Genomic DNA, 14,549 nt, shown 5'->3' with positions numbered 1-14,549 from the left:
AAAGTGCAGTCTGAAGCCTAAAGGAGGGCTTGGCAGGCTGCACAGCAGTACAGTGTAAAGGGAGCCCAGGCTGGTGGGTCAGGCTGGCTCAGTGGTACCCCAGTTTCAAGTGGCACCCCAGGGGGGAAGGGAAACCCACATTAAGCACCCACAAGCCACAGCTGTTCAGTGCTGCAGCTAATCGACCAGTTTGGCCATGCCCCAGATCAGATGATAAGGGCTGCCTCCTAACAGCTGATTGGGGATGCCATCAAACAGCTGGTAGGAGCATCACCAAACAGATGTTTGGCAGCTCAGGGAGGGGTTAGGGGGAGGATGGAGACCAGAAAGCAACAGGCAGGCAGAGGCTTTTGGGGGGGGCGGATCAGAGTGGGAAGAGGTGGAGTGAGGGTGGGGCCTTGGGGGAGAGGGCAGAGATGGGGCAGGAAGAGGCAGAAGGAACATGGGGCCTTGGGGCAGAGCAGGGGTGGAGCACCCCTGGAGAAAAGTAAAAGTCAGCACATATGATCTATCTATCCAGCATCCTAGCCTGCTGGACTAGCTATCTGAACTTCAATCAATACAGAGAACCCAGAGAATGAAATGAAGCTGGGGGCATCTGTAATGCCAACAGACCCTGGTCATCGGTGGATTGAACCTGGGCCCTCTGGAGCTTAGTGCATGAGCCTCTACTGCTTGAGCTAAAAGCCGTAAGGCTGTAGAGCAGTCTCTCTCTCTCTCTCTCTCTCTCTCTCTCTCTCTCTCTCTCTCAGTGCCACTAGAACACCATACCCAGAAAGTGTGTGGGTTACACATATTTATTAACTCAGGCACTCAGCCTTCTAGTTGGAGAGGTGTGGTCAGCAGCTACAAAGCAAAGTCAGTGAAAATGCCAGTTCAACCAAGAGACATGAGAGCATAAAGTGAAGATTGAACTAAAAGAGGAACTCCCTTGCCTGTGCATCAGTAACAGACTGTTGTAATTACGGGTTCAGGTCACTAGAGAGATGCACGGACCAAGATTTACAAAAGTGACTCATGATTTTGGGTACCGCAGTGTTGCCAACAAAAGTCTTGCAGTACTAGGTCTTCTCCTGAAAGTTGCAGCTCCTGGAAGAACGTGGTTACAATTAAAAAATAATTTTTAAAAGAAACATTTCTAGCCCCCACGGAGAGGGAGAAAAACCATGGAATGTGACCCAAGTGCGATCTAAATCTCAGAACTTTGGAGGCCAAGAAAAAGAACCCAACAGTTACAATTTAATTAAAACTCATAATTTTAAAGACAATGACATGATTTTTGGAGCATGACTCAGGATTTTTAAATGCTTGCTTTTCAGGAAGCCTTGGGCACTTGCCTTCTGAAAATCAGGTGCCTTTAAGGTGTCTCATTTCATCATCCAAAATCATCTGTCACTTTCCCAAACCTTAGCCATTGTCACATGCACTTTGAGGGCCAATCTGATGTCCCTTGAAATCAACAGGCCTCTTTGAATTAACCTCGGAACAATCCCATAGCCAAAGTTGTTCAGAATCAACAATTAAGCTGGTGGGTCCCAGACAAATGGATGACATGTGGTCCAGTAAATGGAGTTTCTAACCCTCCGGAGGAGCAGAGACATGAGTGGAGGAAGGGCTAGCATGTCTTCCTCTCTTGGTAGGAAGTATGCAGTCTTGCCAGCCCAGAGCATTCCAAAAGGGTGAGTCAGGCCCTAAAAATCAGGAGATTGGCTTAAAATCAAAAGGTTTTTTTTTAAATAATAAATTTGGTGTTTTCCTTTTCCTTCTGCTTTCTGAGTCTTTAGGTCATTCTGGTGTCATCTTTCCAGCTGTACTAACCAACCATAGGGGTGGGATGGAGAGAAACTTTTTTTTAATGAAAGCTGACATCCTGGTGTAAGCTCAGAACTCCAAGGCCTGGTCTACACCACAGAGCTATATTGGTATAAAAATCCACACCCCTGAGCGAAGTAGTTATACCGACCTAACCCCTGAGTAGACAGGGCTATGCCAGCAGGACAGGTTCTCCTGCCAACATAGCTACTGCCTCTCAGGGAGGTGGATTAACTATGCTGATGGGAGAGCTCTCTTGCGTCAGTGTAGAGCGCTTCTCCCATTAAAGCTCTATAGCAGCGCAGCTGCACCGATGCTGAGTTTTAGGTGTAGACATGCCCCAGGAGTTGGTGGGTTGCATGGGTTGAAAGAGGGCAGGGGACTTGTATGGCTTGGGGAGGGCAGGTTTTTCTTTGAGGTGGGAGAGGGCAAGGGCAGTTGTGAAGAGTGGAAGCGGGCAGAGGGTAGAAAAGTCCATATGGGCAGGGAAGAGCTACAGAACCCAAGAGAGATACAGATGGTTCCATGCCCAACTACTGTACCAGCTCAGGTCCCCTGGGTGGTCGGGCTCTTCCCCAGCACTTTCCGCAGAGCCCTGTGCACCTCCTTGTTCCGCAGCATGTTGATCAGGGGGTTGAGTATGGGGGTAACCGGGGTGTAGAACAGAGAGACCGTTTTCCCCTGGTCCTGGGATGGGGTCTGCAGGTACACGTACATGGAATGGAAAGAGTGTTATCACCATATGATGAGGCTATATCTCCTATTTTTTCCCCAAATACAGAACAGAAACATTTATTGAACAACTCTGTCTTTTCTGCATTACTATTGATAAGCCTACCATTTCCATCTAGTAATGAACCAATACTATTGTCAAGATTCTTCCTGCCCCCCCAACATATTTTAAAAACACTTTTTCTTATTGTCTTTAAGTCTCCTTGTGTCTCTTTGCTTCCCTGATCCGTTTTCTACAATTCCTAACTTCAGATTTATATTCATTACTGTCAGCTGCCCCTTTCTTTTATTTGTTATAAAAAATAAAAAAAGCCCCATATTCCATTCCCACACTCAGCACTATGCCTGCTCAAAAACTTGATTGGAGCCAGCACTCCAAGTGAGGAAAGTTCCCATAACATATTCCCCAGTCCATCTGTGCTGGAGCTGGATTAGAGCCAGCACCCCCATTGAAGGGAAAGACCCTGTATTCCATTCCCAATCCCCCACCCTAGGCCAGCCAATCCTCCCAGCTCCCCCTGCCCCCGTTCCTTTTTTTTAAATTGTAGTAATAGATTCATAGCCTTTAAGGACAGAAAAAACTATCAGGTCCATCCAACCTGACCTCCTGCATCCAGCCTGATAGCTTGTGATTGTCATTCTGTTCTGTATTTGTACAGTGCCTAGCACAAGGGCGCCTGGTCTCCTAAGTACTGCCTTGATGCAAATAACCAGCTCCTGGTGTGTTGAGACCACTGCTCACCTTACTGACCAATTCTGTCTCATTGTTACTTTGTGCTCCCACATCTGTCTGTATCTATCTGTTGTCTCTTGTCTTATACTTAGATTGTCAGCTCCTTGGGGCAGCAACTGTCTCTTTGTTCTGTGTTTGTTCAGTGCCTGGCACAGTGGGGACCTAGTTTATGACTGGGCCTCAGCGCTGTCAGCTAAACATAAATAATAAATAATAATACTGTGTGTGGAGCTAAGTGATTACACTCACAGAGCTCTGGGCCCTCTAGTTACCAAGCTGGCCAGTAGATGTTGTAGGAAGACTTTACTAAAGTGAGGGATATTTGGGCAGGAATTCCCTGTCTGCTCCACTCATATAACTCACGGACTGATGCCATCTTGAGCAGGGCACTCAAATGATGTAGAACAGAGACGGGTAGGAAAGCGTGTTCACATCTTGTGAAATTGTTTAACATTTTAAACCTTTCCCCATTTGGAATCAGCACAAAAAGTTGAAATCTTGAAAATTTGCATGAACCAAAAATTTTTTAAAAAATGAGTTTGGGTTGATTGAAATGTTTTGTTTAATGTTTAATTTCCTAAATGAAAAGTTGTTTTGAACCAGAAAGATGGAAATTTCCATTTACTAAATGTCAAAATGGGAGGTTTCCACAATTTTGAAACTTTTTTACTTTTCTTAAAAAATATTGACCCCCACCCCCCACCCCAAAATTGTCATGTTAGATGAATCAACATTTTCTGACAAGAAAATGTTGAGTTGAAAAATTCCCAACCAGCTGTAATGGAGGGTCCACATGGACCAAGATGAAAGCCACCTACCGCCCTACTGGTAGAGAAACACTCAGCTCTATAGACTATGTCTATTTCAAGGCATCCCGCCACTGGGGTTGCCATTTCATTAACTGCTGTTACATGTACAAACTGTGTATTTGGTGTATGGTCGGCTCCTTATCCTTCAAATATTTTTGAAAATGCAACTCGGTTTTAGTGGTTATTTCTGAGCCAGTATCAGACAAACAGCTGATCTTCACCTCGGCCATAAGTACTTCAGCAGTTAGTCTCCAAATGCTCACTCACACAAGTCCATAGATATGCTGGCACTGTCCGAGATCCTATAAGCACTGTATGCAGACTGATTTTCCACCAAGGTCAGGCCTAGGAATCCTTCTGCCACAACTTGGCCTTCTACTGTAGATGGGCCACTCATTCCTGATGCCCCTTTGGTTTTCAGTACCTGGGGCTCTGGTCTCCTTCTCAGGGGACATTCTCAGCTAGTATGCCCTGGCCTTTCACAAGTGTAGTAAATGTACCTTCCCTGGATATCCTTCAGCAGGGATCTTCGGGATCCTTTGGCGTACAAGGGGAGATTTTACCTTTCATCACCTCAGTCATTACTTTCAGCATCACCCACTGTTTGTTCGCCAGTTTCTGGACAGCTTCTTTTAAACTTTCCAGTGTTAACTCTGTTTGGGGAAAAGCCTTTTCCCCAGTAGCTGCATTACCTAGGCCTCCACTCCGTGTACAGGGGTTGGGCTTGGCCATCTCCTCCACAGGATCTTGCTCTAATTCAGGCCATGTAATGGCAGCTGGCAGGAGTTCATGGAAATTCTTACTGGGCTCTTATTTAAACCTCTTCTTCATCTCACAGTGGAGGGAATCATCCCGGAGCCCCAGCCCTAACTATGCTTTCAGGACCATATCCATGTCCAGAAGTTGTTGTGGGTCTTAGCACTTCACCTGACTCATTCTCTCCCGGAGCTCATATGAGTAGGCCCGAGTGGTCAATGTGTCAGCTCATAGAATTCCTTAAGTCTGGTTCAAATGGACACTTTGTTTCCATACACCTTTTAAGAGAAGCTGAAATGTCTTCTCTACATCTGGCTTGTCAGCTGTTGCCATGAACTTCACCGTGGATCTGGCCTGGACTTTGAGATCCTCTTCCACAAAATCCACATGATCTTCTTCAGGTACTCTCAACACCCATACAGCTGCCTTCACTGACTTAATCCAGTCTTTGATTGTGATGTCCAATAGTTTTGTTCAGAAGGCACTGAACTCATATAACTTCCTGTCTCATGGAACATGGCCTGGATCTCACCTAGGGCAAGGACTGATTCTCACTGTGTATGCAGTGCCAGGCACAATGGGGCCCTGATCTCAGCTGGGGCAAGGACTGATTCTCACTGTGTATGCATCACCAAACACAATGGGGCCCTGATCTCAGCTGCGGCAGGGACTGCCTCGCCCTGTGTGTCTGGGCAGTACTTGGTACAACCCTGAACTCAGTTGCAGACTCTTTTCTACCATAATAGAAAGCAATAAGAATAATCTCTTTGGGCAGGAGAACAGGAATTGTTCCTAGAGGTCCACCAAGGATGGTGTTTGGCTGAATTGGAAAGCAGAGGGCAGGGGTGTTGTGTGGGTGCAAGATGGGATGTGTGAGATGGGAGAGGGGTTGCATGGGGTAGGAGAGGGAAGGCAGGTTGTGGGGCAGATTAGGGCAGGTTTGTTCTGTAGAGTGGGAGAGGACAGAGGGTTTGTGTGGGTGGAGAGGGCCGGGGCTGTGGGGAGGGCAGAAGGCTCCACATGGGCAGCGAAGAGGCAACAGAAGCCATAAGAGGCACAGATGGTTCTGTGCCAATTGTCTATCCAGCTCAGGTCACCTGGGCGGTCACATTTCTCCCCAGTACCCTCCACAGGGCCCTGTGCACCTCCTTGTTCCTCAGCGTGTAGATGAGGGGGTTGAGCATGGGGGTCACCATGGTGTAGAAGAGGGAGACCATCTTGCCTCGGTCCTGGGAGTAGCTGGATGGAGGCTGTAGATACGTGGAAATGGCCGTGCCATAGAAGAGTGACACCACGGCTAGATGGGAGGAACAAGTGTTGAAGGCCTTGAGCCTGCCCTGGGCCGAGTGAATCCTCAGCACAGCGGTGCTGATGTAGCCATAGGAGACCAGGATGAGGCCCAGTGGAACCAGCAGCAAAATCACCCCGCTGGCGAGGAGCTCGGCCTCATTGGCAGAGGTATCGACACAGGCCAGCTTGAGCAGGGCCGGTACCTCGCAGAAGAAGTGCTCGATTTGGTTCCGCCCGCACCGGGGCAGCTGCAGCGTCAGGATGGTCTGCAGGATGGAGTTGCCGAAGCCACACAACCAGGAGGTGGCTGCCAGCTGCAGGCAGAGGCGGCGGCTCATGATGATTGTGTAGTGCAGTGGCTGGCAGATGGCAGTATAGCGGTCGTAGGCCATGACGGCCAGCAGGAGGCACTCGGTGCCGCCCAGAGAGAGGGAGATGTAGAGCTGGGCCACACAGCCGGCCCAGGAGATGGATTTTTGGGTGCTGCGGAAGTTCACCAGCATCTGGGGACCAACGCTGGTGGTGTAGCAGAGGTCCAGGAAAGAGAGGTTGCTGAGGAAGAAATACATGGGCGTGTGGAGATGGGGGTCTCGCCATGAGACCACGATGATGGTGGTGTTTCCAAGCAAGATCATTGTGTAGCAGGTTAAGATGAGAACAAAGAGCAGCAGCTCAAACTGCGGCCGGTCAGACACCCCTAGCAGGATGAATTCCCCCAAGGAGCTTTGGTTTCCATCTTCCCGTTCCCCTTTGCCAAGTATCATCTGTAGGGGCCAGAAAGAATAAGGGTGAAAACTATCCCGCAGCAAGGAGATTTGTGATAATAGGTGCTAGTGTTCAGTGAATGGATTAGGGAAAGGCTGGAATCTCTAATAACCTGGGGCTGACCCGGCTACAGCACTGCATACATTTATGCAAAGGTCAGGGAAATCTCTCATCTCTCTGTCTGCAGTGTTGTTGTAACCGGGTCAGTCTGAGGATATTGGAGAGATGAAGCGGATGAGGTAATATCTTTTATTGGACCTGTTACCAACAGTTTTCAGAACTCACAGCAGGGGCAACTTAACTGTTTCACTCCAGGTGGTGTCAGGAATAAATCAATGGGAACAAAGAAATTCCACCTGATGAAAGATTAATGCAAGTAAGTGGGCTTTATCTAAAATTGCGGTTTATTAGATTTAATCGCACACAGACATAAGCAACAGGTTTAAAGCATCCCAGATATTTACCTAAAATCTGGAACGGTATTTAGTTATTAGCAGTGGGTTCTCAGTGGCCAGTTGCTCATCCACCAGTAAGAAAAGGTGTCAAGAAAAACATCTCCCAAAATGGCTTCAGAGGACTGCTCCAGAATACACTGTATTCACGAGTCTTTTATAACTTCCACAAAACACATAGGTCATAATGGCCTTTACAAAATCATCACTTTTCCTAACTTTCAATAAACTTCTAATATCGGAGGTGCCCAGACTCCAGGTCTTCCAGCCACCAAGGTTTTCAGTCTCGCTTATTGACCTTTCTTTCCCCTCCTCCCATTCTGGTTAGCAGAAACTCCCAGCTAGTTTTCACTTTGCCTCTAAAAGCCTGTTTTGCATTTAACCCTTAACTATGTGGTGTTCTATTTTATTAACTCACGGTGGCTCAATGCACATAATATGGTTGCAATTACCTTGATTGCATTCTGGGGTACACACATCCCTCAAATCCAGGGGAACAGACAAGCTTCCACTGGTGAGAGAGAGAAGCTTTTGAGCTCACACAGAGCTCTTCTGCAGGTCTGGGAAATGTACTCAGAGTGTCACAGCTAAATGCAGCATGAAGAAGATTTTTCAGCACAAGTAGTTAAAACATATTTCAATGGACCATTCATGTTGAAGTGGCCTGTAACATGCTTCCAGTCACAGAGGGGAAAGGAGGGGGGGGGGAGAATACGTTGATGAGGGTGGGGTTAGTGGGATATAGATTTTGTCTCTATTCAGTCCATAATTTTTAGTGTCCAGCAAAGTTATGAATTTAAGCTTCCAGGCTGATTTTTTGAAGGTGTTGTGCAGGTTTGCTTTAAGGATGAAGATTGATAGGTCATATATACAGTGATTGCTTTGTGACAAGTTTTCACCCACCAGTGACAGGGTGTTTTTGTCTTCTATCATTTTCCTGTGTGAGTTCATTCAAGAGCATAGTGATTGTCTGGCTTCACCCACATAGCTGTTGCTGGGGCACTGGAGGAGATATACCACATGTTTTGATGGGTATGTTTTAGAGTAATGGATCTTGAAAACTGTGTTTTGGATGGTGTTGATCATCATAGAAATGGAAATATGGCTGCAGGTTTTGTGTCTGTTGTTCTGGCAGAGTCTGGTACCACTGTGAGTTGGTGTATCCTGCTCCGTGGCGGCTTGCCTCTGATGCTGAGCTCGGAGAGTTGTTTGAACACCAGAAGAAGGGGCTAAGGAAATATTTCTTTCAGGATGTGGACCCCATCAAGTATGTGTTGTAAATTCATAACTCTGCTAGACACTAAAATCATGGACTGAACAGGGATACTGGATTTATGGCTTATTACAACAATCTGTGACCCACTCAGCCCCCTCCTCCAGGTTCTCCCCCCACCACCTTTCCCTCCATGATGGGAGATGAGTTAACTAGAAACTTTACCTTGAATGGTCCCTTGAAATACGTGTTAACTATTTAGGCTTCTGTTCGTCTTTGTACTTAGCTGTGACACTCAGAGTACCTTTCCCTGCTCTGTGTAAGATCAAAACCTTGTCTCCATCACCAACAGAAGTTGCTCCAACAAAAGATATCAGGTCACCCAACTTGTCTGTCTGTATTTCTAAGACACCAGTCAATATGATACCAAGCACTGTACATAGCTAGCATTCATAACATCCTCATTCAGTCTCTTCTCCCCCCAGGTTGTACATTTTCAACTTTTCCCCCATCCTCACTTTCACCTTCATTCCTGTTCTCCCACCTCTCTCCTTCCCTCCTCTAACTCTGTTAGTGTCACCCAAAAGGGCTAAGAATTTTACAAATACATTGGGCTCCCTGACAGGAGCATGGGCACCTACTGAGGCTTTTATACCTCTGAATAAATAGTTACATCTATAAATGTGAGACTTGGAAGGGAAGAAGTGGGGGAAGAGAAATCTGAGTGAGGAAGAAGACAGGGAGGAAGATACAGTCGATGATAGTTGTCAGCAACGCTGTTTGGCCATTCTTTCAAAAATGGCTTGTGGCCTGAAAGATGAAGACAAGGAGTGGAGATAAGTAGAAAGGAAACAGACTCCTCAGCAGCACAATTGATAGGCGTTAGTTAAACTTGTTGGGTCATTGGCTATTGTTTCCAAAAAGCCGGGATGAGCTGGGGAGGGGCTGTGGGAGTGATGGAAAAGTGAATCTGGCAATTGTTTTCTGCCAAATTTACCCTCAGTCCCACATAATGTAGTGATGGCCCTGGGGTGATGGGAGTATGAGAGGAATGATGACACGGGAAGAGTCTAGAAGAGATTAAGGTGAGTGAGTGAGTGAGTGAGTGGGGAGGGGCAGATCTTATCCCCAAGGATGGTCCGGGGATAAGTCCTGGGCTGGGGACTCTGGAGAGCTGGTTTCAGTACCCAGCACTGACACAGACTCACTGGGTGATTTTGGGATAGTGACTTTGTCTCTCTGAGTCTGGGGTCCCATCTCTAAAGTGAGAACAATAATCTTCCTTTTCATCCTCCATTTATCTGTCTTGCGTATTTAGATTGGAGCATGGATTGTGTGTCCCTCATTTACTGTATGTCTGTGCAGCGCCCAACACAACAGGGCCCTGATCTCCGCCTCTCACTGTGTGTCCGTGCAGCCTGGCAATATGGGAACCTCATCTCTGTGGGGGCTTCTAGGTTCAACTGTAATATAACTTGTTGGTACCCACTGAGGATCTGTTCCAGAGAGAGACTGGGAGAGAAAGAAAACTTTAGGAGGAAAGCAAAGGGGGAGGGGTGGAGGGGTGGTTAAAAAGAGAACTGCTCCTGATCCTCCAGTGAGATCCACCACTGGAGTTCCATGCACCCGCCGGACTCCCACCAAGGCTCTGTCCAGCCCTCGGTGCCAGAGGATCCGAGTTCAGATTGGGGCCCCAGCGTCTGTGCTATCGATGAGCCCATGCTGGAAACAACCCAGATTTTGGAGATGTGGCAGTAAACATCCATCCATCCTAATCATCATAACTTCCCTGGTCAGTCAGTCTAGTCTGTCTGTCTGTCTCCATTCATTGGGCTGTTCCCATTCATTGGGCTGACTCACCTCCATTCACCTCCGGCTCTGCTTTCTTCAGATCCCTCCTGCCTGAACAGCTCTGGGCTGTTCAGAAGCTCCGATGCCAGGGCAGAGTCTTAGCTGCGATCCCTGCTCCCCTGCACTGAAACCCCCTCTGTGCTTGCAGAGCCCAGAGATGAGGCAGCCCCAGGCTGAGGGGCTGAGTGTCTAAGGGGTTTGAGAGGAGGGGGGTAAGGATACCAGCTAACTCTGTCCACCTGCTGTGTGGGCAGCACACCTACCTCTGGCTCTGGAAACCGAGAGGATCCAGGTGTCATCCCACCCGCTGCTGGGTCCCCGGGGGTCTTACTGGGAGGAGAATGGGCCAAATGTGGTCATTGGCCGGACACTCAGAGCCAGTGTTACATGGTCATGGGGTCCCCAATCTGGGCAGCCAAACCTGCTCGGTGTGCAAGTGAGTGGCCTGGAGCTGAGACAGAGCCTCCTACTACGTGTGCCCTTGCCAGCTGGGGATGCACAAAACCTGTCTCAGTGGGAAGGGGCTCCTGAGAGCCCAGCGACTGCAGTGCTGGGAACATTAGAAAAGCCAGAGATGGGTGAGAGAGAGAGTTACTGAGTGTGTGTGGGCTGACAGAGGCTAGGCATGGATGGATGGAAATAGAGAGTGGGAGTCAGAGAGAGAGAAGGATGGACATGGAGAAGGAGAGGGAGAGAGAGAGAGAGGTGAATTGTTAGAAGGACAGAGAAAGACAGAGAGAAGGCTGGACAGGAAAGAAAGAGCGAGATGAACAGAAGAGGAGAGAGAGCTGAATAGATGCAGAAACATATGGTTAGAAATACTACTGGATAGCCAGACCCCTCTACAGCCATCCGCCCCTACCCCTGCCCTGGTGTCTCTGAGCTTACGGGGATGGTATCTCTATGTGTCTGGGTGGGCTGAGATCTGAAGCGTGGCCAGGAAGGGCCCCATGTCTCGACTGCAGGTGTCTCCTCCCACACAGCTCAGGATCTCTGTCCCTGACTCTTAAGGGCCATGTGGTGAGGAGGGAGACAAACCTTTATGGTTGTCAGAGCTGGAGAGTGTGGGGAGAGTTTCCTCCCTGCATTATCCCCAAGGGGCTGGCACTCAGCTGGTGATGTTTGCAGAGCCCCAGGGGGCAGGGTTGACAGTTTTGTGGGAAAAGCTAGTTCAGGCCAGGGGGCTCGTAAATAACAGCTTAACCCTAGTTTATACCCAGAACCTGGAAAAAAATAATTCCATCAGTGTCCAGCAGCATAGAGCAAATCTTTTAAACCTTCGGATACCTGCATTTACACCTGATGAATAGGCTTGTTCTATATCCTACAGTAACTTGACAATGACCTTTTGCAGAATGGCATGGGGTACTGGAGTAACTGGACAGTCACCTGGTACAGAAGGGTATGGGGTACTGCAGTAACTAGACAATGACCTGGTGCAGAAGGATATGTGGTATTAGTCTGGCTGGCCAAGGATCTGGTGCCGAGATATCCAGCCCCTGTCTGTGACAGAGGAAAGTCTGGGATTGGTGCAAATTGTCCCTCGCAGTGTCAGTGCCCTGAGACATCATATCCCCGGGCTCCTCATTAGGCTTCAGAATGCGACATGCTGGGCATTGTTAGCATCTTGGCTCCTGGCTCCAGCTGGGGGATCCAGCAATTGAAATTCTGGGCGTTATTAAAAACGCATGCTATTTTTGACACGGCCTTCGATGAGCCCCCTTGTGGGGCCATTAAAAAGTTTTCTGTTCCAGATTCCAAAGGGAATGTAAATGAGTCGAAAGGGAGCTGAACTCGAGCGAATCCCATGAGCAGGAGGAGAGCTTCTGTGTGCATTTCCAGTGGTAAAGGGGGCCCAGAGATCACAGGTGTTAGCATGATCCTGTCACTTGTACAACACTAAGCAATCAAACCTGGTTCAGGTTTTTGAGGACGGAGACCTCAGCCGGCTCATTTGCATGGGCAAAACACTAGCAAATTCATGCCAAAGTTTGGAAATGTATTGAATCAGATACACCAGAGGAAAAAGAATTTCACCACAAGACATACATCAGTTTGAATCTGCTATTGGCTGGTTCTGAGAACCAAACATAACCCAAACTTTTCAAAAGGCCTTTTGCAGAGAGGATAGTGTTAGGGAAAAAGGGTTCCCCTCCCGTCTAGGGTTAGGAGGGTAGCCTTCCCTGGACTTCTGTATTAGCCAAACAAAACACAGAGTCTTGGCTCTTTGATAAAGTGAGGCACTTTATTGCTAGCGAATACGACAGCTGAAGGGCTCACCAATTCCTTTTCAGAGGAAAATGGTGAAGCCCCGAACAAAGAACAGGGATGAGCTTTTATAGCTTGGTTCAACATACATTGTGATATCTCTTCCAGTTCGAACCGGTTAACCCAGTCTGTTTGAAGTTCTGGGGTAGGTAAGAGCATGGAGGCTTATCTGTATAAGGAATTCTCTCCCCAAAAGCAGGGAGTGCAGGTTACACACAGTTCGCATTCTTTCTATCCATAAACAAAGTAGAAAGGACAGATAAGCATAGAAAAAAGACAGCAGCGTAGCTTTACATGATTATAGGGTCGCTTTCTGGGTTTTTTTCCTATCAATAGCAATTAGTCTCTCTTCTTTTGTCAAACAATCCCTTATACTGGGGAAGAAAGGGTTTTAGTTCAGTTGATGGCTGTGACTGGTGGTCACCTTTCCTGCCTTTAACAAAACAGAGAGACACAAGAGTTAGGATGGCAGTACAGCTTTTCCCTGGATAAGAAGTGGCTGGTCAGTCTTAGCATCCAGGACAAGTATGCTGCTCTAACTCATTAGACCCCCACTCCCCTCCCACAGCAGGGCAGAGAACCCAGGAGTCCTGACCCCTAGTCCTGTTTACTACCTGTCTCTACAGGGAGGCTAAAGGATCTAGCAGTAGGGCAGATTGTTAGTAAGTGAACTGGTCTTGTGTATTTAGTGCTGTAGGAAAGGGATTCTATCTCTGGCTCTGCAGAATCGTGTGTAGCTGGGTCTGCATTTCCTGACTGAGCCGCAGATATTCCCCTTGTGGCTTTACCACTGGCATCCACCCCCTGGTTTGTGAGAAAATCACCAGACAAGTGTGTGACTCATTCTCTGCATGGGGAGGCAGCTCCTCCTTATCCAAGCATCCAACCATTGCACCAAATCCTCAGTGGAGATTGGAGAAAAGACCCCACCCCTTTGTCTGGGCCTTGATCTCTTTTCTAGGAAGTACTAGATCCCTCCACTCCTCCTCTGAGCTGACTGGCCTGTACACAAAGACCTCCATGGCCGTCTTGCAGATCTCCTGCACCTGGTGGAAGCTAAGCTGGTGCCTCCAGGCCTGGGAGCAGGCCTGCCACCCCACAGACCTCTCGATGTCCACGTGCTGGAAGACCTGGGACATCCAGCAGGCCTGCAGCATGAAGTCCTGTAGCGTGGCTGCCTCACACCGGAAGAGGGAATGGAACAGGTCCCAGGTGGGCCCCTGCAGCAGCTCCGGGCTGCCTCTGGGAAGGTGGTGGCAGATATGCTTGGCCAGCTCCATCAGGTGGAAGACTTCAGGATGCTGCCTGAAAAGCTGGCCAGCAAAGTGGAGCCCGAGCGCCAGCTGGAAAGGAGGAGCACATGAGTCCTGCCAGGAGTGGATGGCACGGTGCTGTACCACCAACACAGCCAGAAGAGCAGGAGCACTGATGAGAGCAGAAGCACCTGATTCAGGATGGTGACTCTGGTGAACATCCAGCCCAGGTGGCGAAGTAGCTGCAGTTTGACATGGGAAGAGGAAAGAAGCACCAAAATGATCCATATCTGAGAATTAAATAGAGAGGGGGCAATGTTGGTGGGGTTTTTAGATCAATATTCAATCGGAGGGATTGTATAGTAGGTGTATTTCTGGTCTGCGCTGGCTGGATCTGGTGCAGAGAGATGACTCTCAGATGCCCACATCGCTCACTCTTCTCCATGCAGAGCCAACTTTGTTCGTGGATGGATCCAAGGAAGGACACAGTGTGGTGACCAACACCATCTTTTTCATGCTCTTCTGACTTCTGGGGCTCATGGTGAGTGACCTCTGGTTTCCCAGTCCCAGCACCATGTGTGGACATGATCAGAGAGATAAAAATGCAGACAAGCC

General features: G+C 48.3%; 1 protein-coding gene across 1 annotated transcript; it reads right to left on the bottom strand.

Moving 5' to 3' along the window:
* Positions 1 to 2,358: 2,358 nt before the first annotated feature.
* On the bottom strand, positions 2,359 to 14,222 carry LOC140898134 (putative olfactory receptor 2B8). The gene is made up of 3 exons (XM_073311581.1): positions 13,650 to 14,222; positions 5,988 to 6,896; positions 2,359 to 2,415 (listed from the first exon to the last, which is right to left on the bottom strand). The coding sequence occupies exons 1-3, from the start codon at positions 14,220 to 14,222 to the stop codon at positions 2,359 to 2,361; spliced, it is 1,539 nt and encodes a 512-aa protein (XP_073167682.1).
* Positions 14,223 to 14,549: the final 327 nt, after the last annotated feature.

Source organism: Lepidochelys kempii, chromosome 14 (assembly GCF_965140265.1).
Source record: "Lepidochelys kempii isolate rLepKem1 chromosome 14, rLepKem1.hap2, whole genome shotgun sequence".
Lineage (NCBI taxonomy): Eukaryota > Metazoa > Chordata > Testudines > Cheloniidae > Lepidochelys > Lepidochelys kempii.
Note: the sequence above shows the minus strand (reverse complement) of the source record. Positions and strands in the feature narration are given on the sequence as shown.

Bases quoted from the DNA above. Each gene is read 5' to 3' on its own strand.
- LOC140898134 (XM_073311581.1), bottom strand. From the start codon at position 14,222: ATGGATCATTTTGGTGCTTCTTTCCTCTTCCCATGTCAAACTGCAGCT. The intron at 6,897-13,649 runs GTACTTCCTAGA...TGGCCCCTACAG, and splicing joins AGGAGGAGTGGAGGGATCTA to ATGATACTTGGCAAAGGGGA. The intron at 2,416-5,987 runs GTGCACAGGGCC...CGGAACAAGGAG, and splicing joins ACACGCTGAGGAACAAGGAG to GTGCACAGGGCTCTGCGGAA.